This window comes from Bos javanicus, chromosome 10 (genome assembly GCF_032452875.1).
Source record: "Bos javanicus breed banteng chromosome 10, ARS-OSU_banteng_1.0, whole genome shotgun sequence".
Lineage (NCBI taxonomy): Eukaryota > Metazoa > Chordata > Mammalia > Artiodactyla > Bovidae > Bos > Bos javanicus.
The window spans coordinates 45,157,950-45,184,721 of record NC_083877.1 but is presented as its reverse complement, the minus strand read 5'-3'; the positions used below and the strand labels follow the sequence as shown (position 1 = coordinate 45,184,721).

Below are 26,772 nucleotides of genomic sequence, written 5' to 3'. Positions count from 1 at the left end.
GGCTCTAATAGAAAAGACCTGGCTCAAAAAAGCAAATAGAGGTTTTAAAAGTAGCATGAATCAGATATTAGACGACGAAGGGTATTATAAAGCCTCTACTACCAGAGAAAACCTTTACAGCTTTCAAGTGCTCTTTTAAGTGTTTTCAATAAAACCAGAACAATATAAAAGCTGGCCTCTTAGGTTACGGGGTATTGTTTTATTGTTTCCTAAACTGTAGTTTTAGAGACATTTGTATCGTCTTAGAATTCCCAGTTCTCGAGCCTTACATCCGACAATTCGGAAGAACCATGCGCAGATTGAGCTCCGGTTCAAGTGCAAACACCAGGAAGCGGGAAGAAGTGGGAGGAGGCATAGGTGGGAGGGATCTGCGTTTGGGGCGGTGCTAAGGCACGGGGCGGTGCAGGCTGGCGGAACCCGCGCGAGCGAGGTCGGTTTTGCTAGGGGCCTAGTCCGGTGTAGAACGCCGAGCTTTTCCATCCCAGCTGGTTCCGGCTCGGGAAAATGGCGGTAGCTGGGGCGGCGTCCCGCGAGCAGCTGGTGGGCTGGTGCACCGAGCAGTTGCGGAAAAGTTTCGGCCTGGATGTCAGTGAGGAGATCATACAGTAAGACAGGTTCGGGTCCGAGGCGGGAAGGAGCTCTGGGATGTGTACTGACTAAGCAAACGGGGAATCGGAAAAAGGACTAAAGAGTTAATGAGAATGAAGAAATTTAATAAAAGGGCTGCTGTCTATCTCCGAGCGCCGAATTTTGACCTCCGGCTTTATAGTTTAGCTTCTGGAATAGGGTGTCATGCTCCACAATCGGCTGGTGGGGCCTTCTTTTCCCAGGAAAACGCCAAATCCCTAATAATTAGACCTATAAGTCTAATTATCCTTCCTTATACATTTGGGAGAAAAGGGGCAAGCCAAGTTGTCTTTTCAGAAATTCCTTGCTCTGAACATTTTATCAATAGTTTACCCAGTCCTGCGTGTGTCAAATAGGGCCTGAAATTTAAATAAGGGTGGCGTGGTGCTGTGCAAAGATACCTCCTGACTTGGGAATCCCTGGTTCTATTTTCTGTGGTCATTCACCAGTTTTGGAACCTTAGGCAACTTAGCTTCCAATTTTGTACCTTAGTTTCCTCGTCTGTAAAATGAATAATTAGCACTGATTATCTTTAACAATTTATGATTCTTGTGAAGTGGAAGTAGTGATTTGATTTAATATCTGCTTGCAATTGATTTCTTTTTTTTCGTTACTGCATACCAAGTGCTGGGACAGCAAAGATGGTTGATGAGTTATGAGGTGAAGGAAGTGCAGGGTATTGGGGAGCATTGGAAAAAGGAGTCTGATTAAGGTTTGAGAAACTCCTAAGATTAATTGCAAGGGATGAATTGAGAACTAAAAGATAGGTAGGTGTCAGTGTAGAGTTCAAGAGTAGGGAAAAATTTCTACAAAAAGTGGACTTAAGAACCTAGAAGTGTTTCTTGATTTGGCTCCTTGCTCATTGATGCTGAAACTTAAATTGCAGCTGTAGGCCTTTTGTAGAAAGTTAGGTCAATTTCTGAGTTTGGGAGAAAATAGGCTTGTTGGCAATGAGAGAGTTAAGAGAGCCTATTTTAAAGGATAATTTTGAACATGGTAATAGATTATCAAAAAATCCCAGTTAAGTGAATATTGTATCACTTATATGTGGAATTCTTAAAAAGGAACATCAATGACTTTTATTTACAAAACAGAAACAGACCCCCAGACCTATATAGAAGACTAAACTTATGGTTACCAGAGGGAAAGGGGGAGGGGATAAATTAGGAGTGTAGAATTAACAAATACATATCACTATATATGAAATAGTTGAACAACGATTTACTATATAGCACAGAGAACTACATTAAATATCTTGTAATAACTTAGAAAAGAATCTGAAAAAAATGTACATATCTAAATCACTTTGCTGTACACCTGAAACTAATACAAAATTTTAAATCAACTATATGTCAGTTTTTTAAAATTTTAAATATTTAAAGCTATTTTTTAAGATTAAAAAAAAGAAAACCAATCCAGCCAGATTGTATGGCTTGGCTTTACCCTTCTTTGAAGGCAAGATCAAGCTAAGTCGTTTTCAGACATTTTTTCAAGCAGTAGAATGCTGTCAAATGAAATAATGGAGCTTTGTAATATATCAAACAGAAAAAAAATATCAGTTAAAAGAAAAAAAGATTGAGGCTATTTTTGATGAATCAACAATGGAGTTTGGATAGTTGCAGGCTTCTCAGTCTCAGAATCCAGTTGTATTGTGTTGCTTATACAGTATTAGGAAATTTCTAATTCTCATAGATTGTGGTTTAATAGCTCATTTTGCAGCCTGAGATTTTCCTCAGTTAAACTTTCCACACAGTTGAAAGAGGAGTGATCAGAAATTTCTGTTTTAAAGTTGCAGCACTGAGTATGGCTGTACACTTGCTTGTATTTTAAAATATTTATAAATATAAGTTAGACAAGAATTGACCAAAACATAAAACAAGCACTAGCTACCTGTAATTTAGCGCTATTGGAACCACTTCTAGGTTTTCACTAGCTATAGCACAAGCTATGATGCCATGATGAAAGCATTTGCTGTATAGATTTGCTGTGCCTTGTCTTGCCTGATATTTAATTTAGAATTACCCAGCTATACTATAATAGTGTGCTAACTTGAACAGTTTGACACAAGTGGCCTGAATTTTTTAAAAAGATAGCATAAAGCTGTTACCTTCCTAATCAGTGATTCATTTATGGAACATTAAGGTCTATACACAGAATTAGCAAAATAAACCTTGTTCCACAGTCTGCATTAGTTTTGGTTGGATCTGTTTTGTTAAGATTTGACGTTTAATACATTTGGATGTATGTTGGTCTTTATTATTCTTTGTTAAATATTTAAAATGACATTTATTCAATTGTTTCTAAAACTCTTTAAATAATTCCCTAATGCCTTGCATATTCCAGAGTTAAATGATACTTTGAGGTTCTTTGCAGCTATCTGAATTCTTGATACCAATTAATCTTTTAATGGGGCCTAGTAAGTTTGGGGATCAAGTTGATTAAACCTTAAAATTCATTAAAAACAGTTGTCTATTTTGTAAAAATTTGTATTTGATTAGAAGATGCTCTTAAGGATGCCCAAAGGCACAGGTTTGTTCTCTTATAGATTCTGACTCTGCAAATCAACCACCACATTAGGTAAAGAACCTAGTACATTTATTACCAAGGATGGGACAATTACATGATTTTTATTTTAAATTCAAAGAATATAGCATTATTGTAATAATTTTCTTGTATCTCATACCAGTATGTCTATATTACAGTTTCTTCAGATCATGCAATGCTGTCATGGTTTGATACCTGAATTTTTTCACTTCTCTAATGACGTAATATAGTCACTGTAGAAAACTAAAAAAAATCAGCAAAGGGTAAAGGAGGTAACCAAGATTACCATAATACCATAACCCAGAGATAACTCTATTTCTCTCTTAGTGTTTTTTCCTATGCATATTGTAATACATTTCTAAAATATATTCATTGTAAAGGAATAAAGAAAATAAAAACAAACCCAACTATTTTTAATCATCTCTCTTAGTGGTAATCATTTTAATGTGTAACCTTAGAAGGGTTTCTACAAAAAAGAAGCCTTTTTTCTGCACACAAGTGTATGGATATATACATTTCCTTTTATAGCAATTGAGATCATATACCGTATGGGTTGTCCTACTATTTCACTTTATATGAGAGCATTTTTTTCTCAGGTAATAGTAATTATTCAGGGAATTCCCTGGGGATCCAGTAGTTTGGACTCCCAAGATTTCACTGCTGAGGGCACAGTTTAATCCCTGGTTAGGAAACTAAGATCCCCCAAGCCTGGTGGCATGGTAAAAAAAAAAATAATAATGTAAACAAGTTAATAATTAAAAAAATAATAATTATTCAAACATTTCACTTTTAGTGACCGCATATTAGATTTTGTAAAGTCCAAAAACTTGAATTCATTTGCCCCTTCCATTAATGAAGGCTTAAATAGCCTCCAGTTTTTCTCTAACTCAAATAATGATATAGTTAACATTTTTGCATAAATTCCTGTGTCTCTTATTTCTTAGAGAGTTCTGTAAATGGAATTACTGGATTGTTTTTAAGGCACTTTCAGTATATTGTCTGATTGGTTTATAGAAAAGTACTGACTTGTACTCCTACCCCTTTTAGATTTCACTTTTAGAAACCCTTCATCCTATTTTCTTAAAGTAGATCTGCTCATTCTGATATGATGCTAATCTCTTTTTTTTTTTTTTGCTAATCTTAATTTATAATGTTTAAGAATGTTAAATCAGTAACTGGTTAGCTTGTAGTATATATTCATATTTTTAGCAAAAAAAGATTTTAGGTTTTACAGTATAAAAATTAAGTACTTTGTATTGTTCCTAGGAAAATACAATGACTGCAGATGTGTAGTTACGGAAAGTATTCTTACGTTTTTTAAAAAATAGCAGTCGTTTTTAACAGTTTATTGAGATGTAATTTTTGTTTAATAGAGTCACTTGTTCAAATGTAAAATTTGATCAGTTTTACAAGTATATGTAGCTTTGTAACCATTCCTCAATCAATATATAGGTAGTTCTTGCTTTGTGCGGTAGTATGGAACCATAAAAATGACCATGCAGGCTTAGACCCTGCAAAGTGATCTTAATTTAAAAAAAAAAAAAAGGACAATATTTTTGTTATTCTATGACCTTCAAAAGTGTTTGTCAAAATGTTAAAAATTCTGCTATCAGAGTAGAGAAATTTAAAAAATAATAAATACTTATTTCGTACACTTAATTTTATGTTGGAGTCTGGTTGATTAACAATGCTATGTTAGTTTCAGGTATATAGCAAAGTAATTTAGTTATATATATATGTGTGTGTGTGTGTGTGTGTGTGTGTGTGTCCTTTTTCAAGTTATTTTCCCAGTTAAGTTAGAAAGTATTTCTATGTTTAGGAAAGTCCCACAAGCCTAGCTTCAAAACACTGATTTGATTCTAGAAATAAAATTTGTTAGTTTCAGGTGTACAGCAAGTGATTCAGTTACACCTGTATATTCTTTTTCAAGTTATTTTCCCATTTAGGTTAAAAAGTATTTCTATGTTAAGGACAGCCCCACAAGCCTATTTTCAAAATACTGATTTGATTCTAGAAATATAAGAAAACATGAAAGTTAGACTATGAACTAGTTGGCATCAGTCTTTGTTCTAATCAAATTTATATCCCTAGCGTCTAACCTTGAACTTGGCTCAAAATAAACACTCTAATGGATTAATAAATGTTTTTTACTACCTTGATCTCTGTTATGATTATTGAAAAACATGGTGTAAACTAACTTTGTTTTAACAACTTATTTCTTTGCTTTTTGAGGTATGTTTTGTCAATTGAGAGTGCTGAAGAGATACGAGAATATGTTACTGACCTCCTTCAGGGAAATGAGGGCAAAAAAGGTCAATTTATAGAAGAGCTTGTAACCAAATGGCAAAAGAATGATCAGGAGTTGACTTCTGATGCTCTGCAGCAGTCCTTCAAGAAAGATGGTAGGTTAAGTTGATGTGATTAACTTAAAGGTTGAAATATTGGTAAATTGGCTGGTTTATAGGACCGCATATGTTCTATCACCCCATATTCCCTCACAGCTAACTTAAGCAGAATCGTGCTACATGTTTTTAGTTCAGTTCTCTTGTTGTATAGTTGCTAAGTCATGTCCAACTCTTTGGCAACCCCATGGACTATAGCCCTCCAGGCTTCTCTGTCCATGGAATTCTCCATGCAAGGATACTGGAATGGGTTGTCATTTTCTCCTCCAAGGGGTCTTTCTCCCCCAGGGATCACACCCGAGTCTCCTGCATTATTAGCAGGTGGATTCTTTACCACTGAGCCACCTGGGAAGCCCAAGTTCACTTCTACTTGATCTGTAATGAATATTGTTTTAGTTCAGACTTTTTCAACTTAGAAAATATCACAAGAACACTTGTTTGTAGAAACAGTTGTAGCTTCAGAATAACTTGAAAAATTTAAAACATGGATTAAAGAAAAACTTAGTACAATAATGTAAGTAAATGTTGACCGGTTTCAGTATGAGTAGCATTTACAAGTAACTAATAAGTTAAACAGTACTAAAGATGAGCACCAAACTAAATAAGTCATTATTATTATACAGTCTAAAATGTCAGATTTTAATTTAACTTCTGTGTTTTTGGCTGTACTACATGACTTGCGGTGCCTTGGTCCCCCTACCAGGGCTTGAGCCCTGGCCCTTGGCAGTGAAAACTTGGGCCACTGGGCAACCAGGGAATTCTATTTAATTTAACTTCTTTTTAAAAAAATTTTTATACTCTTTTTTTTTAATTGGAAGATGATTGCTTTACAATGTTGTGTTGGTTTCTGCCATGCAATGTAAATCAGCTGTAAGGATAATTTAACTTCTTAATGTTACCCAGTAGTCTTTATCATTGACTGTAATCTTGAAAAATGATAGTTTGAATTTAATTTAATTGTGATCTGAGAGGAAGAGATAATTTAAAAACCTGCCTGACTTCTTGACTCTAAATATTAAGCATTGCCTTCCCTTTATTAGCTATTAACTTACCAATGAATCCTACTATTTCCAGTCTGTCTATGTACATATATATATACACATACACACATATATGTTTTTTTCTTCTTCTTTAAATAAATGTTAGATGGCCAGAGATCAGGAGACCAGCTGAAGAGGAGTAGGCGGAAAGGGAGAAACAAACAGGAAGCGCCTGCATTTACTGAACCTGATACAACCACAGAGGTCAAAACACCTTTTGATTTGGCCAAGGTGAGTGCTCAGAAAATGAGGCTTTTTTTGGCTCTATGGAAAAGATGAAACACCTGATACATTTCAGAGAGCAAGGGATATACATTGGTCTAGAATGGCAACTTGCAACAAGTGCATGAATTTTAAAGAGTGATGATAATGGCATATTCCTTTCTATATGGTAGTTTGTTTTTTTTTTTTTTTTTGCAGCTTGATTAAATTAGTATTATAAGGACATCTTTTAGAGATTATAGATAGCTTTGATAGAAAATATTTAAGGAAATGCACCAGGGCTTCAATTTCAACATTTTTTATGGGTTTATACTGAAAGAATTTGAACTCTGGCTGTTTTAAGATGTTCCTGTTTTAGAACATTCACTTCTACCACCACTGTCATCATTATTTAGCATTTAGAGCTCTTTCATAGTCTCTCTTGGCTCCCAAAGTAGCCCCATGAGGTAAGCAGAAATATTTATATTCAGGGTGGTTAGTTATGCTAAGATGGAAGAGTGAAAGTGAAGTTGCTCAGTCGTGTCCGACTCTTTGTGACCCCATGGACTGTAGCCTACCACGCTCCTCCATCCATGGAATTTTCCAGGCAAGAGTACTGGAGTAGGTTGCTATTTCCTTCTCCAGAGGATCTTCCCAACCCAGGGATCTAACCTGCGTTTTCTGCATTGTAGTCAGACGCTTTACCATCTGAGCCACCAGGGAAGTAAAAGTAGTGATCAAAAAATTCATTTGTGGTGACCGTGCAACAACATGTGGAGAAGGGTTTCCAAAATAATGTGAACTTAAAAAAAAAAATTGTCTTAAGCCTTTTGTTAATTGAAATAAAATGAGCAAAGACTGTCATAAGCAAAAGAAAAAATATGAATGACCAATAAACATTAAAAATGTTTATCCTTACCAGCAATTAAGTGACCAGTTTGTCCCCTTAGTTGCCTGGACTCTCCTGGTTTTAGCATTGAAAAGTCCTGTAGTCTGAGATTTCCCCTGAGTCCTGGGCCAACAAGGATGGTTGGTTATGCTACTAGTAATCAAATAAATACACGTTAAATCCCCTGAGATACTACCTATCAAATTGTCAAAGTTTTTGTTTTTGTTTTTGACCATACCACTCAGGTGTGAGATCTTAGCTCCCCAACCAGGAATTGAACCCATGCCCCCTGTGTGGGAGCTCGGAGTCTTCACTACTAGGCCGCCAGGGAAGTCCCTATAAGTTATTATTGAATAGAACTGAGGTTGTTCTCTCCTGACTGCTTTCATTGTCATTAATTATTTGATGTTGTTTGTGATATCTTTGTACCCTTAGGCACAAGACAACAGCAGCTCCTTGAAGAAGAAGACAAAGTTTGTCAGTTTATATACGAAAGAGGGGCAGGACAAGCTTGCAGTCCTGATTCCAGGTCGCCACCCTTGTGATTGCCTGGGCCAGAAGCACAAACTGATCAACAACTGTCTGGTCTGTGGGCGGATTGTCTGTGAACAAGAGGGTTCTGGCCCCTGCTTATTTTGTGGTTCTCTGGTAAATTGTTTCTCTCCTGTTTTACTATGCTTTGGTTTTGGTTTTTTACTATGCTTTTGACTTTATTACACCCCTGGTAAGTTCTCTTTTTCTTAGTAAATTTCTTCCCTAAGGTGTCCAGTAAATAAAAAAAAAATTTTTTTTTAATTGAAGTACAGTTAATTTACATTGCTGTGCTACCAGTAAGTTCTTATAACACGAACTTTAGTCAAAAACTCAAGGTGATACGCTAGAATAAGGCCTGTTTGTGAGAAGGACTTTGATTGCATACATTGTGAGGAATCCAAGTCTTGTGTCAGATTAAATTCAATTCAAGAAAACTTTAGGGCCTGAAACATTAAAAATTTTTGTCAGGTCTCAGATGTGGCTCATATTTCTAGAGATGCAGAGTCACTGTGACATAATCCACAGGTCTTTATAGCTTGTTTTTCCAGAACATATAATGCTGCATTATCTGAGTGAGTCATCTCAAAAGTGTAGCCGGAATTACAGACACCTGAGTGAGTTGTCTAGAAGGCTTGTTCTGCCACTTGAGCTGACTGGCAGAAACAGTGGCATTGCTATTGGTGAAAGCATATTTTGTGTTGCTTTGTTTTCCCTTGTCTTGTGGGGCCTTTAACTTTTCAATATACTCAGATAATAAGTTGATTGACAGTGGATGACCTGAAAAATGTAGTATCTAATATCAAAAATGTTCAGAAAACAACAGCAAATATCCTCCCATGGGGGGCTTTTTTTCGCTAGAGAAATACCCGACAGCTGCTGGCCGGAACTCCATGTGCCACTCAGGCAACTGCTAGCAAGTACAGTGTTTTCTGTTAGGTCCCTTGGATCCTTCTGTTCAAGAAACAAAGTAACGTAAAGCAGATTGGCCTTGAAGTCTTGCAGTTTTATTAATTAAGCTTAGTATGAAATTGTTTTTATTTATTTATTTATTTTTTTCTGTTTGAAATAATTATACTCTTAGAAAGATATGAAGTAGAAGGAAAGGCAGTGACAATCTATGCCACTCTGGATCCACAAGCTGCCAGAACTGGAAGGAAAGCTAAGCCTTCCCTAATCCAGTGGATTTTTTTTTTTTTTCACTAAAACTACCATTTAATAGAAAAACTTGTAATCATTTTTTAAAGTCCAGATGCATATCAGGATTATCTTGAAATTTTTTTTTTTTTCCCTCCCAAATCTTCCCACCCTCTCCCTCTCCCACAGAGTCCATAAGACTGTTCTATACATCAGTGTCTCTTTTGCTGTCTCGTATACAGGGTTATCGTTACCATCTTTCTAAATTCCATATATATGTGTTAGTATACTGTATTGGTGTTTTTCCTTCTGGCTTACTTCACTCTGTATAATAGGCTCCAGTTTCATCCACCTCATTAGAACTGATTCAAATGTATTCTTTTTAATGGCTGAGTAATACTCCATTGTGTATATGTACCACAGCTTTCTTTATCCATTCATCTGCTGATGGACATCTAGGTTGCTTCCATGTCCTGGCTATTATAAACAGTGCTGCGATGAACATTGGGGTACACGTGTCTCTTTCCCTTCTGGTTTCCTCAGTGTGTATGCCCAGCAGTGGGATTGCTGGATCATAAGGCAGTTCTATTTCCAGTTTTTTAAGGAATCTCCACACTGTTCTCCATAGTGGCTGTACTAGTTTGCATTCCCACCAACAGTGTAAGAGGGTTCCTTTTTCTCCACACCCTCTCCAGCATTTATTATTTGTAGACTTTTGGATCGCATGAAATTGTTTTTAAGTAAACTCCTTTTTTGAAGTAAAATACTTTCTTGTAGTGATTTTATAATATAATTTTTTCTTTGCTTAATATGTTTATTACTTTACAAGTAGGTAATGTTTGAAAGCAAAGAAACAAAATGCATGCAAAAGCTAGACTAGTTTTCACTGTTGGCACTGTATTGTGCTGCTTCTTTTGACTCTTTTTAATAAGACACTTGTGGGGCTTCCCTGGTGGTCCGGTGGTTAAGACTCTGTGCTTCCATTGCCACATGGTGCAACTAAAAATAAATAAATAAGAAACTTGCTTATAATTTCACTTGTAAGACTTGAATTTTATGATTAGAAATGGAAGACTTTTAAAAATATGTATTTTTCTGTATTCTTGGTGGCACATTTTTGTCTTTTGAAAGTAGGTTAGCCTTTTTTTCTTTAAACTAGTCATTTAGGGACACTTGCAGTGAGATCAGTTTTTTTGTATGGTTCATAAAAGAAGGAAGAAATGGAAAGAGACTAGGGGGAAACTCATTTGGATATATATTTTTTGGTATATTTGTCTTGATTAAAAAACACTGACAGTCTTATTATTTTATTGCTGTATCTAATGTGTAATTTGAGGTTACTTTTTAAGTATATCAAGCACACAGTATCTTTTAACTATTGGATCATGTGTTTTGTCTCTTTATCAGGTATGTACTCATGAAGAACGAGATATTTTACAGCGTGACTCAAACAAGAGCCAGAAACTACTGAAGAAGCTCATGTCAGGTAGGCAGTAATCTTTCAATTGGATCACTGTGGTGATGGACCTGCGATGATTGTATCTGTGATTATTTCTCTTACTTGTATCCTGGTATGTAAGATGGCAGTTTATTTACTCATTTATTCTCTAAGCATTTTTTAAAAAATATTCTTATTAAAACCACCTAACATTGAGCAGGAGAAGGCAATGGCACCCCACTCCAGTACTCTTGCCTGGAAAATCCCATGGACAGAGGAGCCTGGTGGGCCGCAGTCCATGGGGTCACACAGAGTCAGACATGACTGAGCGACTTCACTTGCCCTTTTCACTTTGATGCATTGGAGAAGGAAATGGCAACCCACTCCAGTGTTCTTGCCTGGAGAATCCCAGGGACGGGGAGCCTGGTGGGCTGCCGTCTATGGGGTCGCACAGAGTCGTACACGACTGAAGCAACTTAGCAGCAGCAGCAGGGTCATTATTACGAAACAAGTGGTTCTCAGTGCCTTTTTCTTTGGCTGCTTTGAGTCTTCATTGCAGCATGGGCTTTCTCTAGTTGTGGTGGGTGGGGGCTACTCTCTAGTTCTGGTGCTTGGGCTTCTAATTGTGGTGGCTTCTCTTGTTGCAGAGTGTGGGCTTCAGTAGTTATGGCACATGGGCTTAGTTTCCTCATGGCATGTAGGATCTTCCTGGACCAGGGATCGAACCCTTATCCCCTGTATTACAAGGTGGATTCCCAACCACTGGGCCATCAGGGAAGCCCCAGTTCTTTTCTGATATTCAGAACACAAGAATCAATCTCTCTTTTTTTTTTTCTAATTTTAAAAGAAGATTTGACAGGACTTTAAATAGGCCTAGAGTTTTAGGTAAGAGAAAGCCTTCATTATAGCCTAGTTGCTTTCCTAACACATTTTAGATCTTGATGCTATCATAATTTATGGCTATCCTTTCTGATATATAGATTTATGGTTTGTTGTCACCAGGGAGATAACACATGGACCGAGGAATGGATGGTGGGCTTTAGAGTTAGACCTAAGGTTAAATCTTGTTTCCACCTTTTAATTTCTAACTTAACCGAACTTGGTGAATTTATTAATGTTTCTGAACTTCAGTTTCTTTGTCCGTAAAATAAAAATAATAAAAACTGTCTTACAAGGCTATTGTGAGAATTAAGTAATATAATATGTAATTTTATAGTCATCATCATTGCTTTAACACCTGATAAGTTCTCATTATTGATTGCTGTTCCTTTCCTGAAATTTCTTCTCTTTTTTCCCTTTGTTATTTAGTTTTTAACTTTGATATATAGAAGTAGTTTAAAGATGATATTTAGCCCTACTCAATGAAGTTTTTCATTAGTAAGGCATTTTTATGTTGTTTTATTAAATAGTCTGTTACCTTTAATAATCCACATTCCCATAAGGAAAGGAAAGAAGTGGATCCTTAACATTGATTGAGAACTTACTATGTTTCAAGTGCTGCTTGATGCCTGAGGAAGTAAAGCCTGGCCTGTGGTACCTGTTTGTTTTCCATTAAAATGAAGACTATCATTAAAGACACAGCCATACCTTCTGATATTTTTTTCTTTGCTGCACATGATACAGCTAATTTGTATGATACGCTGACACCATTTGATTTCCTTATTGAATTTCAGGAACAGAGAATTCTGGGAAAGTGGACATCTCTACCAAGGACCTTCTTCCTCATCAAGAATTGCGATTTAAATCTGGTCTGGAGAAGGCTATCAAGCATAAAGACAAGCTGCTAGAGTTTGACAGAACTAGGTATGATGTGATTAGAATTAAAAAGGCTAAGAAATAGAGTAGTCCATTATTTTGGCACTTTACCTACAGCAAAAGAAGAACAAACGCTCTGTGTAGGAGGTCAGCTGCTTGTTTTTGAATCATGTTTGACTAAGATAGGCTCGCACCAAGAGGACCTCGCCTGCAACATGTTTTGTTTCTTGTCAAATGCTAGTGTACCCCCTGGAAAGTTGATTTGGATGGAATTCCACACTTGTTTCACTTGAAGCCATTCATTAATTCAGTCAACATATGCTGGATACTCCATAAGAAGCTGTCTCTGGGAGAGTTAATACCATCTCATGGGGACACATGTCTTACTCTCCCTTTTTCCTTTGACACTAAATTTATTTTGTGGTTTAATAATGTCCCTAAATTGAGCTTTATACTCCTGTGCTTTATACTCATTTAGCCCTCTCACCTTTCTTTAGGAGACAGGTTTATGGATTTGTTAGTTCTAACTTTTTTTCTTCTTTTGGGCAAAATATGTGTTGAAACCCAATTAATGGTAAAAAAAAAATGTTTGAAGAGAACGTGTATGCTCACTTCTCAAGTAGCCGTGTGGGAATCCTTAGAAAGACCCTGAATCTCTTAATGTGGCAACTGAATATGTCTGTTCCTGGCATTATAATCCTTTGGTTATATGCACCTACTACTTTCAAATCATTCGCTAGGAATACTTGAGACATACTTTAAAAGCTATTCCCTAAGTAAGCCCATCACAAGATTTTTAAGTATCACTTTTACCCTTACTCAGTGCAATTTATCATTAGAAATAGAGCACATTTTTTGATAAACAGAAACTGGAAAAGAGTCTCTCCCTATTGATGCCAGTGTGTTTCCAAGGGCACCAATTTCATTATGTAAGTTTGTGTATAGGACCACTCTCAGTCTATTTTAAAGTTTTATAATTCCAGCCAAGTCCTGGAAAATTGAAATCAGTATTTCCCTATGCCTGTGTATATCACTAATTAGTAATTATTCCTTTGAGACTGATTTTGTGATTTGGGAGTAGTCACTTCTTTGAGGCCCAGGTTTATTATCTATAGAAGGAGAGAGTTGGGTCATCAGGATTCCCTCTAGTTCTTAATTTCTTTGTTGGTATGATCTTAGAAATAAGCCTGATTGTCTTATCTTGGAACTTGGTCCTTGTATATTAAGTGAGGGACTGGGGATGAGGTTGTGGAGGAGGTGGTGGAAACTGATGTGTTGTAGTAATGCAGTCATAAGATATCCTAAGAATAAGCTCCAGGACTGAGAGTCCAGGATAGAAGTCCAGTTTCTAAGCGAAGTGGCAGCAACTGGGTCTAGCAGGAGTAGTCTAGGTCCAGATTGTAGAAAGACTAGGTTATTGAGTAAGCTGTCAAGACATGAACTCAGAGGCAGCAAAATGACCCGTAAGCCCAGTTATAAGGTGAGGGCTGGACTAACAGGAAAATAGGAGGACAGTGGATATGGTGCTGTGTCTTTTTCTGCCCAAGGGTGAGATTCGTTCTAAGAGCTGAGCCTGCAGTGGGAATAAGGTATGTACAGAAGCTGGAAATCAGAGCTTGACCTGGTTTGGGAACATTCTGGAGCATCTACATTTGAAATAATAACCTTCAGGACAGCATTTCAGAGTGAGCTACTTGTAACAGCTTCCCAGTAGTCAAATCCCTGTTTGTTAACAGGTGACCTAATTGCCATGTGTTCTTTTTCTTTCCTTAGCATTCGAAGGACCCAAGTCATTGATGATGAGTCAGATTACTTTGCTAGTGATTCTAACCAGTGGTTGTCCAAAATTGAGCGGGAGGCCATACAGAAGCGAGAGGAGGAGCTGAGAGAATTTCGACATGCCTCTCGGCTCTCTAAGAAGATCACCATTGATTTTGCAGGCAGGAAAATTGTGGAAGACGAAGATCCTCTAGCTGAATATCACAGCAAGTAAGTGGGCAAAACCAGAAAGGTCTGAGAGAATTGAGGGGTTTTAACTGTAAAGGATTTGCCCTCCCCCCCAGCCCTGCCCTTTAATGGGTTTGTTATTTTTGTTAATTTTTAAAGTAATATATTCATTTGGAGTAGAAACATGGACGAGTAACTAAGAAAATTTTGAAAATGGGCAGTGAGGGTAACTTTTCCTATTAGATAATACTGTGGTTTTATAAAAAGTTGTTTTTAAAGCAATGAGGTACAGTTTGGGCACAGGAATAGATAAATGAGATGAAAGAGAATCCAGAAAAAACACCTGTATGTCTGCATTGTGTGTGTATAGGTGTATGTTTATAGTTACATAAAACTTTTCTGAACAGTAAGAAAAGGATTAAATAAATGAAGGGCCACCAGCTTTGAAAAAAAATCTGCATTAGATCTCTTACCTCAAAAAAAAAGTCTGTACTTCAAAGTATGCTGTGATAATAAGTTTGACTAAAGAGTTAAATGCAAGAGAATTCCCTAGTGGTCTAGTGGTTAGGACTCTAAGCTTTCACTGCTGGGAGTCCCAGTTTGACTCCTGGTCAGGGAACTAAGATCACATAAGCCCTATAGTGTCACTTCCCCCCACACCAAAAAAAAGTTGAATACAAAAGAAATAAAAAGGATCAGAAGGAAATAAAATAATAGAAATTTATAATATAGTTAATGTCTTGGTATAATAAAGCTCTTTCTAAGCAAGATACAAAACCCAAAAGTCAAGAAGACTAAGATATTTTAAATAATGTAAATAAGTACAAGACTGAGAGAAAGCATTTTAAAGTTTAAACAGTTCAAAAAAGCAATACTCATACTATATAAAGACCTGCAAATTAAAAAGATATATCCAATGGAAAAATGGGCAAAGGCTAAGAACAGATAATTTACAGGTGAGGAAATGAAAATAACCAATAAACATTTGAAAAGATGCTCAGCTTCTTATTAGGGAAATGCAAGCTTTGAAACATAATGTATCATTAAGTTGTCTGAAATTTAAAATTTATCATATTGTATAATCTGTGACCAATAATATGAATATGTTCTCTTACTGTGGAGGGGAATAGTAAAATGTTCAAGTCTCATCACCAAGCATGAACCCTAATAGAAACTCTAGGTTTTGGGGATAATGATGTGTCAGTGTAGGTTGATCAGTTGTGACAAATGTATTACTCCAGTGACGGATAGTTGCTAATGGGAGAGGCTGTGTGTAGGGGTGGCGGAGGGGATCAGGAGGTAAATGGGAAATCTCTGAATCTTCCGATCAGCTTTGCTTTGATCCTAAAGCTGCTCTAAAAAGTAAAGTTTATTAAATAAAACCTGCATCATGGTCGGTTTCAGGTTATCAATATGAAGTCACTGAATATAGAGTTGAGAAAAGGTGAATGTTAACTCTAGCATAGCACTGAAAAGAAAGCGTGTGGATATCTCGTTCCACATGTTTTGGAAATGGCATACATATCTCTGTCTCTCCTCTCTCTCTCTTACACACACACGTGCACACACACAGAGAACTGGATACAGGCGAACACAGTAATGCTCTACTCGACCCAGTCCTTGACCTTTCTCTTAGATTTGTGGCAGATCCATCACAGATTTTTCCTAAACAGGTTATTCTCTCCTTAAGGCAAATTTTACCACTAACTTCAGTAAATTTGTTTTCAACTATTGCATGTATGACACACAGATATAAGGAAAAAATTATTTCTGGGTGATGGGTATAGAGTTTTTCATTTTATATTAATTTGTGTTTTCTTGTTTTCCATAATATGCATGGATCGTTTTTATAACAAAAATCATTTTTATGTTCAATAAAAAGCAGTACAGCCTTTTAGAAGTAAAATTGGACACTATCTCAAAATTCAAATTGTGCATAGCTTTTGACTTTTTGACACTAGATACCAAGATGCTAGTTTCTTCGTCTGTTTCTTAACAACAACAACAAAAAATAGTTGCCATTCTGATACATAAAAAATGGTAGTTCACCATAATTTTTATTCACTTTTTCCCCCCTTTGGTCGTATGGGAGTAAGTGTGAGCATTCTAAAATGTATTGAGTAGCAATTTGTATTTTTTCTTCAATAGATTCTGGAGTTCTAGGTGTCCTTAACCAGTGTACTGTGTCTTAAATCTGTTTCCCTCCTTTAGATTTCACCATCCCTGTCCTATTTTAGACTCACTTCTTACCTCAAATTCTTGTACTTTTTGTTTTGTTTTATCTTAGCTTCATGTCTTTGTTTCTGCTCTTCCCTTGCTTTGGAAATCCTTCCTCCCAACTTTGCGTTTCAAATATCTGCCTCCCCTTTGAACCTGATTGGTACAACACATGGGATGATAAGTAGCAACTACCATATGGATTGTATCTGTCTCATAGTAATAATTACATCCTCTCATGTTTAGTTTATCATTATTTTAGCTGTCTTAAACCTGCCACTTAGAGTCAAATCTTCCTGAAGGCAGGAAAGCCCTGATCTCTTCCTCTTTTAAGGTGCCTTGTGTGTAAGAAGTTCCTAACAAATACCTCTTTAATTGTATTCAAGGTCAGGTTCAGCCTTCCCTGCTAGTAGGCTATGTTGTCCTTTAGAATTATCATCATCCACAAAGGTTTGTCAAGCAGGGACATGGTAGTACAGCAGCAAGTAATGAGGAGCTGTAGAGCAGAGTAAGATACGGTTCCTGCAGGACCTGTGATCATTTACTAATCAGCAGGACTAGTTCCATAATCTTTAACTGAAATCATCACATTCTTTTATAGGTTGAGAGCCAAATATTCATAGCCAACACCATAGACAAAGGATAACATGGGGTATATTTGGTGACTGTTTAAATAGTAAGTGCTGCAGGACTTCAGAGAAAGGAATAAGTACTTTTGTGCTGTGTGGGTGGAGGGACTGCTTAGAAATTCTGAGCCATGAAGCCATGAAGCCATGAAGCCATGGAGCAAGCATGGAGGAATGGGAAGGGACTGTTGAGCAGGCAGAAGAATAATTGAAGGTGTTGAGAAATAGTCTTCCCTAGACTGTTTGCAGGCAAGTTTTCTAATCTTGGCATTTTTAATAATGTTGTTAAAAAGATGAGTGATTATAATGCGTGCTACCTATTTTCGTAGTGTTCTGAAACTTTTACTAACTCCTCTTCCTTAGGGTTCTTGGAGTGAAGAGAAAAGAAGGGGAAGTTAATAGGGGGAGCAGGGAAGGTCATCCATGGATCCCTCTTTGAATTTCAAATTCTGTTACTAGTGATGAGTCTTGTGTGTGTGCCAACTAAGCATATTCTGAGCATAGGACATTGCCAATTATTGCATCCTTTGATTTGTTATCACAGACTAGATGAGGCAATACATGCCATTGCCAATGGAACCTTGAACCAACCAGTGACCAAATTGGATAGATCTTCTGAAGAGCCTTTGGGACTTCTGGTGAATCCCAACCTGTACCAGCCCCCTCCCCAGGTTAGTGGAACTTTGCTCTAACGGATGGTGAGAAAAGTTTGGGCCAGATATTTCTTCTTTCAAGTGTGCCTGTTTCATAGGCTGTAGACACCAATCTGCTCTCTTAATACTCCTACACATCTTATTCTCTAACCCAGTTTGTCCAATTTTTTTTTTGTAGCACTTGTGACAAGTTACCATTTGCGTATTACCCAAGAGAAGCTTTTGTTAAGTACGCTAGAAGTTTAAGGGCTTCCCAGGTGGCACTAGTGAAGAACCTGCCTATGGTCTCAGTGCAGAAGACCATAAGAGACGTGTGGGTTAGAAAGATTCCCTGGAAGAGGGCATGGCAATCCACTCCAGGATTCTTGCCTAGAAAATCCCATGAACAGAGAAGCCTGACAGGCTACAGACTGTGGGGTTGCAAAGAGTCGGACATGATTATAGCAACTTAGCACACACACACGCATAGAGATTTAAAGAATACTCCCATGGTCCTTTTGTTAATGCTCTTTGTTTGTCTTTTATAGAATGTGGGTAGTCCCCTAGTGTTGTATTGTAAATTAATACATTAATTCACTTACTCATTGTTGTCATACATTTTGACATTAAGTACATTGAGCATCTAATGTGTATAATCCCAGAAGTACGTGATCAACCGGACACTGCTTCTGTCCTCAAAGAACTCATGGACTAGTAGTGGAAAAGATTACATAGGCAGTTTTAATATTGATAAAGATATAAATAAGTACAGTGGAAACCCAGAGGAGGGAAAGACAGTTGAGAGGAATAAAAGAGGCTTTTACAGGGAAGCTGGCATTCATTAAAAGTAAGTATCCAAGTAAATGGTGCTTGGGGATGGTGGGGAAAAAACAGTCCAGTCAGAATTAACCGTAGGAGCAAGGCACGGGAAACACACACACACACACACACACAGCTGAACAGTGTAGGGGAGGACTGGGAGTGGTGGCCCTCTGCACAGTCAAAATGTGTGTTTAAGTTATAGTTGGCCCTCCATAAAGTAGTTCCACAGCCACAGTAGGTTCCACATCTACAACCAACTATGGGTCATGTAGTTCTGTAGTATTTATTATTGGAAAGAAAAACCCCACGTATAAGTGGACCCACATAGTTCAAACCTGTATCATTCAAGCATCAACTATATAGGGAATAGTGAATTTAGACTACAAATGGTAGTATTCATAAAAGGAATTTTCATAGAAATAGAGTGGGGTTAAGTAGGTAGAGTCAGATCACTAGAGAGTTAAATGTTCAGCCAGAAAGTTTTCACATTTTTATTTCATAAATATGAATCATAGAATGTTCTTAAGCAGAGAGATGCAATCAGAGCAGTGCTTTAGACAGTTTAGCTGGAGATCCTCATGCAGCACTGTACTTATCCAGGTTCTTTGCTGAATGCCCGCATGCGTGCTCAGTTGTGTCCGACTTTTTGCAACCCCGTGGACTGTAGCATGCCAGGCTCCTCTGTCCTTGGGATTTTCCAGGCAAAAAATACTGGAACAGGTTGCCATTTCCTACTCCAGGGGATCTTCTCGACCTAGGGATGGAACCCGAGCCTCTTGCTACTGCTGCATTGCAGGTGGATTCTTTACCACTGTGCCACATGGGAAGCCCTTTTGCTAAGTGCTGTGAAATTAAAAGGTAAAAACCCTTGAGGTTTTTAAGGACTTCAAGTTTAATGGGAAGATATGTTTGAATACAGAGAATTTCAGTTCCTTAAGATAATTGCTATAATAGACACATGTCATTAGGAAAGAGATCATAAACTCACAGGAGTCACAAAAGAAATGGTTTTGAGAAGAGACTTAAGGGATGAATAAGCAGACAGATTTGGGGAGGGACTTCTAGGTAGATGGTATAACATGTACAAAGGCTCTCAGCAGCTTGAAAGCATGGTAGGTTGGGAGACCCACAAGTAATTAAGTATTCTTAGAGATTAAACTGTACTATTAAGTGTATTAGTTTCCCAGGGCAGCTGTAACAAAAGACCACAACTAGTTGGCTTAAGACAACAGAACTTCATTCTCTCACAGTTCTCAACACTGAAATCAAAGTGTTGGCAGGGCCCCACTTCCTCCACATGTTCTGTGGGAGAATGCTTCGTTGCTTCTTTGAGGTTCTGGTGGCCTTAGGCATCCCTTAGTTTATAGCTGCATCATTCTACTCTCTGCCTCTGCCTTTATGTGGACTTCTTCCCTGTATGTCTTTGTCTCCAGGTATTCTATTCTTTTTTTCCTCTCTCCTTTTGTAAGAGAATCAGTCACTGGATTTGGGGTTCACCCTAATCCAGTATGACTCTATCTTATCTTGATTACATCTGTTGGCAAATAAGGTCAATTTCACAAGTTCTGGGAGGACATAAATTTGAGAGGGATGCTACTCATTCCAGTATAGTCAGTCAGTCAGTTCAGTCGCTCAGTCGTGTCCAACTCTTTGTGACCCCATGAATCACAGCACTGTAGGCCTCCCTGTCCATCACCAACTCCCGGAGTTCACTCAGACTCACATCCATCGAGTCAGTGATGCCATCCAGCCATCTCATCCTCTGTCGTCCCCTTCTCCTCCTGCCCCCAATCCCTCCCAGCATCAGAGACTTTTCCAATGAGTCAACTCTTTGCATGAGGTGGCCAAAGTACTGGAGTTTCAGCTTTAGCATCATTCCTTCCAAAGAAATCCCAGGGCTGATCTCCTTCAGAATGGACTGCTTGGATCTCCTTGCAGTCCAAGGGACTCTCAAGAGTCTTCTCCAACACCCAGTTCAAAAGCATCAATTCTTCGGCGCTCAGCTTTCTTCACAGTCCAACTCTCACATCCATACATGACCACTGGAAAAACCGTAGTAGGTAACATCATATCATGAAAGCCCTTATGTCTCAAGAATTTGGTTTTATTCTAAAGTAGACAGGGAAGACTGGGCTTCCCTGGTGGCTCAGATGATAAAGAATCCTCCTGCAATGCGGGAGACCTGGGTTCAATTGGGAAGCTCCCCTGAAGGGAGGGTAAGGCAACCCACTCCAGTATTCTTGCCTGGAAAATCCCCATGGACCAAGGAGCCTGGCTGGCTGCAATCCATGGGGTCGCAAAGAGCTGAACACGACTGAGTGACTAAGCACACACACACAGACAGGGAAGAGTCTTTGAAGAATTTTAGCAGAAGAGTGGCATGACCTGCATGCCTGTGTAGAGAGTGGACTGGAGGGAAAAGTCAGACAGAAGCAGGGAAATTGCTAGGACAGTTATTGAGCTAGCATAGTGTGAAGACGATGAGGGCCCAGGTTAGTGTTACTCAGGCAGTAGAGAGTTATTTAGAGGTTAAAAATGGAGATGAGATGAGTTAGCAGACTCTAAAATAGTATTATTAAAAGACAAGGAAGATTAATTTAGAACAGTAGCTGTGGGGTAGAAAAACAGGTAATATGAATTAGAACTGTAATAGAGATAGAATCAGAGAATTTGGGCCTCAGGATTGTTCAAATACCAACATTCGTATGAAATCACTTATTTCCCCTGTAACGGATCAGTTGTGCTTCTGTGTTCCCACTTACGGACTTAAATCCCTATGTAGTCATTACTCATATCTGCCCTGTGTTTTGAACAGTTATTTAACTGTCTGTCTTCTACTAGGATTTTAAGTTCCTTGAAAGCAAGAACCTTATCTTTTTTTGTATTTTATATGTCTTCCTACTTTATATGTTTTCACATATACTTCATTAAGTACTCAATAAATGTTTGTGGTTTTTTGGTTTTTTTTTTAGTTATGACACAATTAATTACAGTCATTTTATTACAGAAAGATTCTTAGAGATTCATTTAGTCCAACTCCATCATTTACAGTTGAGAAAACTGAAATCTTAGGGGTTAAATGATTGCCTTGAGCTTCTGCCCTCCTAACATTTTTGTGTTTCCTATAAATTATTAAATGAAAAATTAATAAATTAATACAACTAACTGAGAACCTCATCATCCCAACAGAGCCCCTTTTTTTTGTAAATAAATTTCAGAGCACTCAGTCTTCTTGCTCAGGAAGAAGTGTTAACCTTTGTCATTCTCTGACTGAACTACTGCCAAGACTCTTTAGCCTCCTATAATTATCCGTACCCTGTAATTTGGTATTCTTTTTACATGATGGGAGCCTTGTTTCAGTGTGCTCCATCCTCTCTTTTAGGGGACAAGTTGTTCATTGCAGTATAAGAGTATTAATAACTTCATACATCCAACAGTCAGAACCTCTGCCCCCCTGAAAGCATCTGTTTGGCTTTATCATGGTAACAGTTTGTGACCCAGTTCCTTAAGCATGTGAAGAACATGTGAACCAAAATGTTGAACCTTCATTTGGCTGATAGAACTGTATTTGGTAATTGTCCAGAATCCAGTATGGATCATTAATAAGTTTAAAGTGTTAATAATTTCAAATCAGTTATTTGGTCTGATAGTTGTGCTCTTGCTGAAATTAGGAAGCTATATTTGGAGAATTCAGCATTATCTAACTATCCTTCAAGATGGGACCATGTTATCATACCTGGGACTTCTACTGAATTTATACCTTCTCCACTTTTTTTGACTTTGTTTCAGACAAAGGTGGGGGTACATTTTTCTAAGAGAATGTTCCCAGCATGATTCATTATTATTAGAATTCATCTCATTTTGTATGCCTATTCCAGATTTTTCCCTTGTCAGACAAAATTATGTGTTTGATTTCTTTCTTGCATAGTGGATAGACCAGATGGGTGCAGCCTCACAGAAGAAGGCTTTCCATCCAGCAGGATCAGGACTAGAGTTCAGCTCATCTCGGCATCAGTTTCGAATCCAGGACCAAGAATTTCAGGAAGGCTTTGATGGCGGCTGGTGCCTCTCTATGCATCAGCCTTGGGCTTCTCTGCTTGTCCGAGGGATTAAAAGGTAAGGACAGAAGTGAATTTTGACAGTGAAAGATTTTATGTAAATTTGATTTAGCTTTATGGATTGGGACTCTTCTTCCCAGCCTAGCAATGATTTATAATACCCTTCAGCACATAGAACTTTAAGCAGTGTATTCATGCATAGTATGGACTTTTTTTTTTAACTGAATAGCTTAAAAGAAACTGAGTTCAGAAAGACGACAGGTCCTAGTCATAACAAAGAATTGAATGTAAGTTTTTTCTTCTTTGGAATGAAGTTTATTGAAAACTTCTCTTGCCTTTGCCTTTGTAATATAGCACTCAGCAACCTTAATGGTTTGATCCTATTGGAAATTCAGAGTTCTTATGCCTATTTATTAATTCTTAAAACTCACTAGCCTAATTATGACTTTGTTTTTCTATCTATACATCTGTCTTTTAATATGAATAACCATATTGAGAAGCTGTTTTACCACAAATCCTTTTCTAGAAAAAGTGGGGAGGAGTAGTGAGGATAGTAGAGGTATTGTAAAGTCGTTGTACATGTGAGTAATGGTGATAGCTTACTCTTCCATGGTTTCCATGGTTTTATATATTTCCTCGGAGTTCAGCTGTTCCCTTTGCTTTTGTAAATGTAAACAGGAAATTGATAAATACAGAAAATGAGCTAGAAAAAGAAAGATCATCTACAATTCCACTGCCTAGAAACAGCTATTTTATAATTTTTGAGTGTTTGTTTATATTCTTTATCCTTCGCAAATTGTTACATAGTGAGGTCATAATATGTATATATATGTTTATGGTTTTCTTCATTCACTTACTATTATATGTTCATTCTCCCTTGTTTTCCCAGTTTTATTGAGATATAATGGACATAAAACATCATCAGGGTATACAACATAATGATTACATATATATGTATATTTTGCAAAATGATTACCATGATATGTTTGTCTTAAATCCATCACCTTGCGTAGTTACAAATTTTTTTGTTTCTTGTGATGAGAACTTTTAAGACCTACTCTCTTAGCAACTTTCAAATATGCAATATAATATTATTAACTATAGTCACTGTGCTGTAGATTACATCCCCAGGATTTATCTTATAATTAAGTTTGTACATTGTGACTGCCTTCACTCAGTCTATCACTGTATTTATGAGTTTGCTTTTTTCAGAATCTACATGTAAAGTAAGATCGTAAAATATTTATCTTTCTCTGTCTGACTTAGCATAATTCTTCAAGGTTGGTCCATATTGTGGCAAGTCCAAGACTTGGTTTTCTTTTATGGCTGAATAATCCTCATCCATCCATTGATGGATATTTACATTGTCTGCACGTCTTGGCCATTATAAATAATACTGCAGTGAGTGTGAGGATACAAATACCTATTTTTTCTTTCTTGTTTTATCTGTTAGAATTTTATATCCCTGGCAGTGTCCTAACTCATCACAATAATAATGCCTTATATTTAAATACAGTTTTATACTTTTCAAAACAGTAGCTGTATTGAAGTAGCTTAGTCCAGTATTAGTACAGTCTTAAACACTTAAGCAGCCAAAGGTAAAGTATTGGATTGACAAAAAAAAATGTGTTCGGATTTTTCAAAACATGTTATGAAAAACCCGAATGAGGACTTCCCTGGTGGTCTAGTGGTTAAGAGTCTACCTTGCAATGCAAGGGACGGGGGTTCCATTGCTGGTTAGATCCCACATGCTGTGAGGCAACTAAGCCTGTGCACTGCAACTGGAAAGCCCATGAGCCACGACTGAAGAAGCCTGGACACTCTAGAGCCTGTGCTGCAAAACAAGAGAAGCCCGCACACTGCAACTAGAGATAAGCCCACATGCTGCCATGTAGACCCTGTGCGCTGCACCAAAGATCCAGTGCAGCCAAAAAAAGAAAACAACCCAAACAAACATTTTGACCAACTCAATAGCTTGCTCTGAATTGCAAAGCCTAGTCAGTGGCAGATAGGGGATCTAGAGTTCTGGTTTTCGAAGTGCTCTTTCCACTCTTACTTTGTAAGCTTCAGTCATTTCTCTGCTTTCTTGAAAGAAAATTATTATCAGAATTTAGGAGCAATCATTTCAACTTTAGTGTTTTTCATGGTTAGCTGTGATTTGCCTCCTTGTGAAGGTGCGTTACCATTTTTCTCCCTTCTTGAAAGTCCGGCTTTCCTGCTTTGTCTCCTAAATGTTCCATAATCCATGTACGTAGTGGCATTACAAGTCCATGTGAATCTGCTTCTGCTCTAGGGCACCTGGGCCCTCAGATGTCTGTTCTTCTCATTCCGCTCTCTGCAGTTGAGGTGTCTTCCTTTCCCAAAGTAGAATACGAAACAGCTTGCTTTTTGCTGAGGGAATCAGAATGTTTATATTGCTCTCATCCTATTTTGGATCTGTGTTATCCACATTTTCTCACTGAAAAGAACAGGATGAACAGCATCCAACCCACAGTCACTAATACCACAGAAACAAAGTGGGTGGTTCTGCCACATTTGTGAGACTATTTTCCCAATATCCCTTGGGATCGTTTGGAGTAGAGGGAAGAAATATATTGATACATTCTCCACTTACTGGGTATCTACCAGGTGCCTGGTACTCTTCCAATTCATCTATGTTAGAAAACTAAGGATAAGAGAATTTCTCTGTTTCCCATTATAAGACAAATATAATAGGGTTATATTATTAGGCTACTTTATTTTATCTTGTAGAAACTAAAGGAGGCACATCTTTTTGTAATCCTTAGAGAGTAGATAGCTGTAACATTCTCTTGATTGCATTTTGTTATTCCACTTAAAGATTCTTTCAAATTAGTTAACAGGTTGTTTAATTATCTACAAAGAATATAACCCTTTATAAAATACTTAGAAAATATAAATTAATGTGGTTGCAATTTAAAAATGATAGCATTTTTATCTAGTTAAACTCATTTTTAAATAGTAACTATGAAAGTACTATTCTTGAGGAGTTATGTGTGGGTGGGAATTTTCCTGTCAGGTTAGAGAACAATGAACAAATCTTTTATGACTCAAAGGCAAGGATTTTAATTTTTGTGGTACAACTCAGATGCTTTGAAAACGGAAGATTTGGATCGTGGAGGTCCAAAGGCTGGTGAAAGCTTCATTTCTGAGTTACAGAGATAGGTAAAACATAGGAACTGAGAGAGATGATTTGTTCTAATGAAAGGGAAAACTAGGGAACAGGGTTCATATTCAAGTGAAAGGTATTATAGGAGAAATTTTTTTTTTTCTACCAGAAATACCCCTCGTGGTGAGATATCATCTGTAGATCTCTTGGCTCACCTGGATAATTTGCTGTATGTTAATGAGATCCTCCTGGAGAATGAAATAGCAACCCATTCCAGTATTCTTATCTGGAGAAACCATGGACAGAGGACCCTGATGGGCTGCAGCGCATAGGGTTGCAGAGTCGGACATGCCTGAGCAACTTAGCTCGAATGTGTGAGATCCTCTATGGGAGGAGGACTCTACAGTTATTAGCTAGATCATGGCAATAGTTTTTTAAGGCAGAAATGTCCATGTACCAGTCCTCCACATACTAGGAACCAAAGCATCACTACGTATTTTTAGTAGACACTAGCATTTAGATTCTTCCCACTAAATTTGTATTTGTTTAAGGGTGGAGGGAAGAAATTGGTACACCCCTCACAGAGGAAGACTTTGGATAGCAGCCACAGCAAAAAGACCCTCTCCTCAAGAAGTCTCAGAACTCCAGACTACTTATCTCTTCCTCCGTGGGAAAGGTAACAGGCACATACTCTTGTAATTTCAGTCTTACTTTGTGGAGAGAAGTCATTGACGTTCATCCTCTTTCACTTCCTTCTTCCTGTGTTTTTTTGGGGGGTT

At 37.6% G+C, this 26,772-nt stretch overlaps 1 protein-coding gene across 3 annotated transcripts in view; it reads left to right on the top strand.

Moving 5' to 3' along the window:
* Positions 1–396: 396 nt before the first annotated feature.
* TRIP4 (thyroid hormone receptor interactor 4) overlaps positions 397–26,772 on the top strand; it is a 52,856-nt gene continuing 26,480 nt past the window's right edge. The window contains exons 1-10 of one of the 3 annotated variants that reach the window (XM_061430998.1): positions 397–605; positions 5,404–5,573; positions 6,720–6,844; positions 8,139–8,351; positions 10,779–10,857; positions 12,483–12,612; positions 14,338–14,553; positions 17,899–18,025; positions 22,737–22,924; positions 26,545–26,669. In XM_061430998.1, coding sequence (XP_061286982.1) covers positions 505–605; positions 5,404–5,573; positions 6,720–6,844; positions 8,139–8,351; positions 10,779–10,857; positions 12,483–12,612; positions 14,338–14,553; positions 17,899–18,025; positions 22,737–22,924; positions 26,545–26,669 — 1,474 coding nt within the window. In that variant the 5' untranslated portion in view covers positions 397–504. The remainder of the gene's footprint in view (positions 606–5,403; positions 5,574–6,719; positions 6,845–8,138; positions 8,352–10,778; positions 10,858–12,482; positions 12,613–14,337; positions 14,554–17,898; positions 18,026–22,736; positions 22,925–26,544; positions 26,670–26,772) is intronic. The other 2 variants (XM_061430999.1, XM_061430997.1) reach the window with 2 other exon arrangements.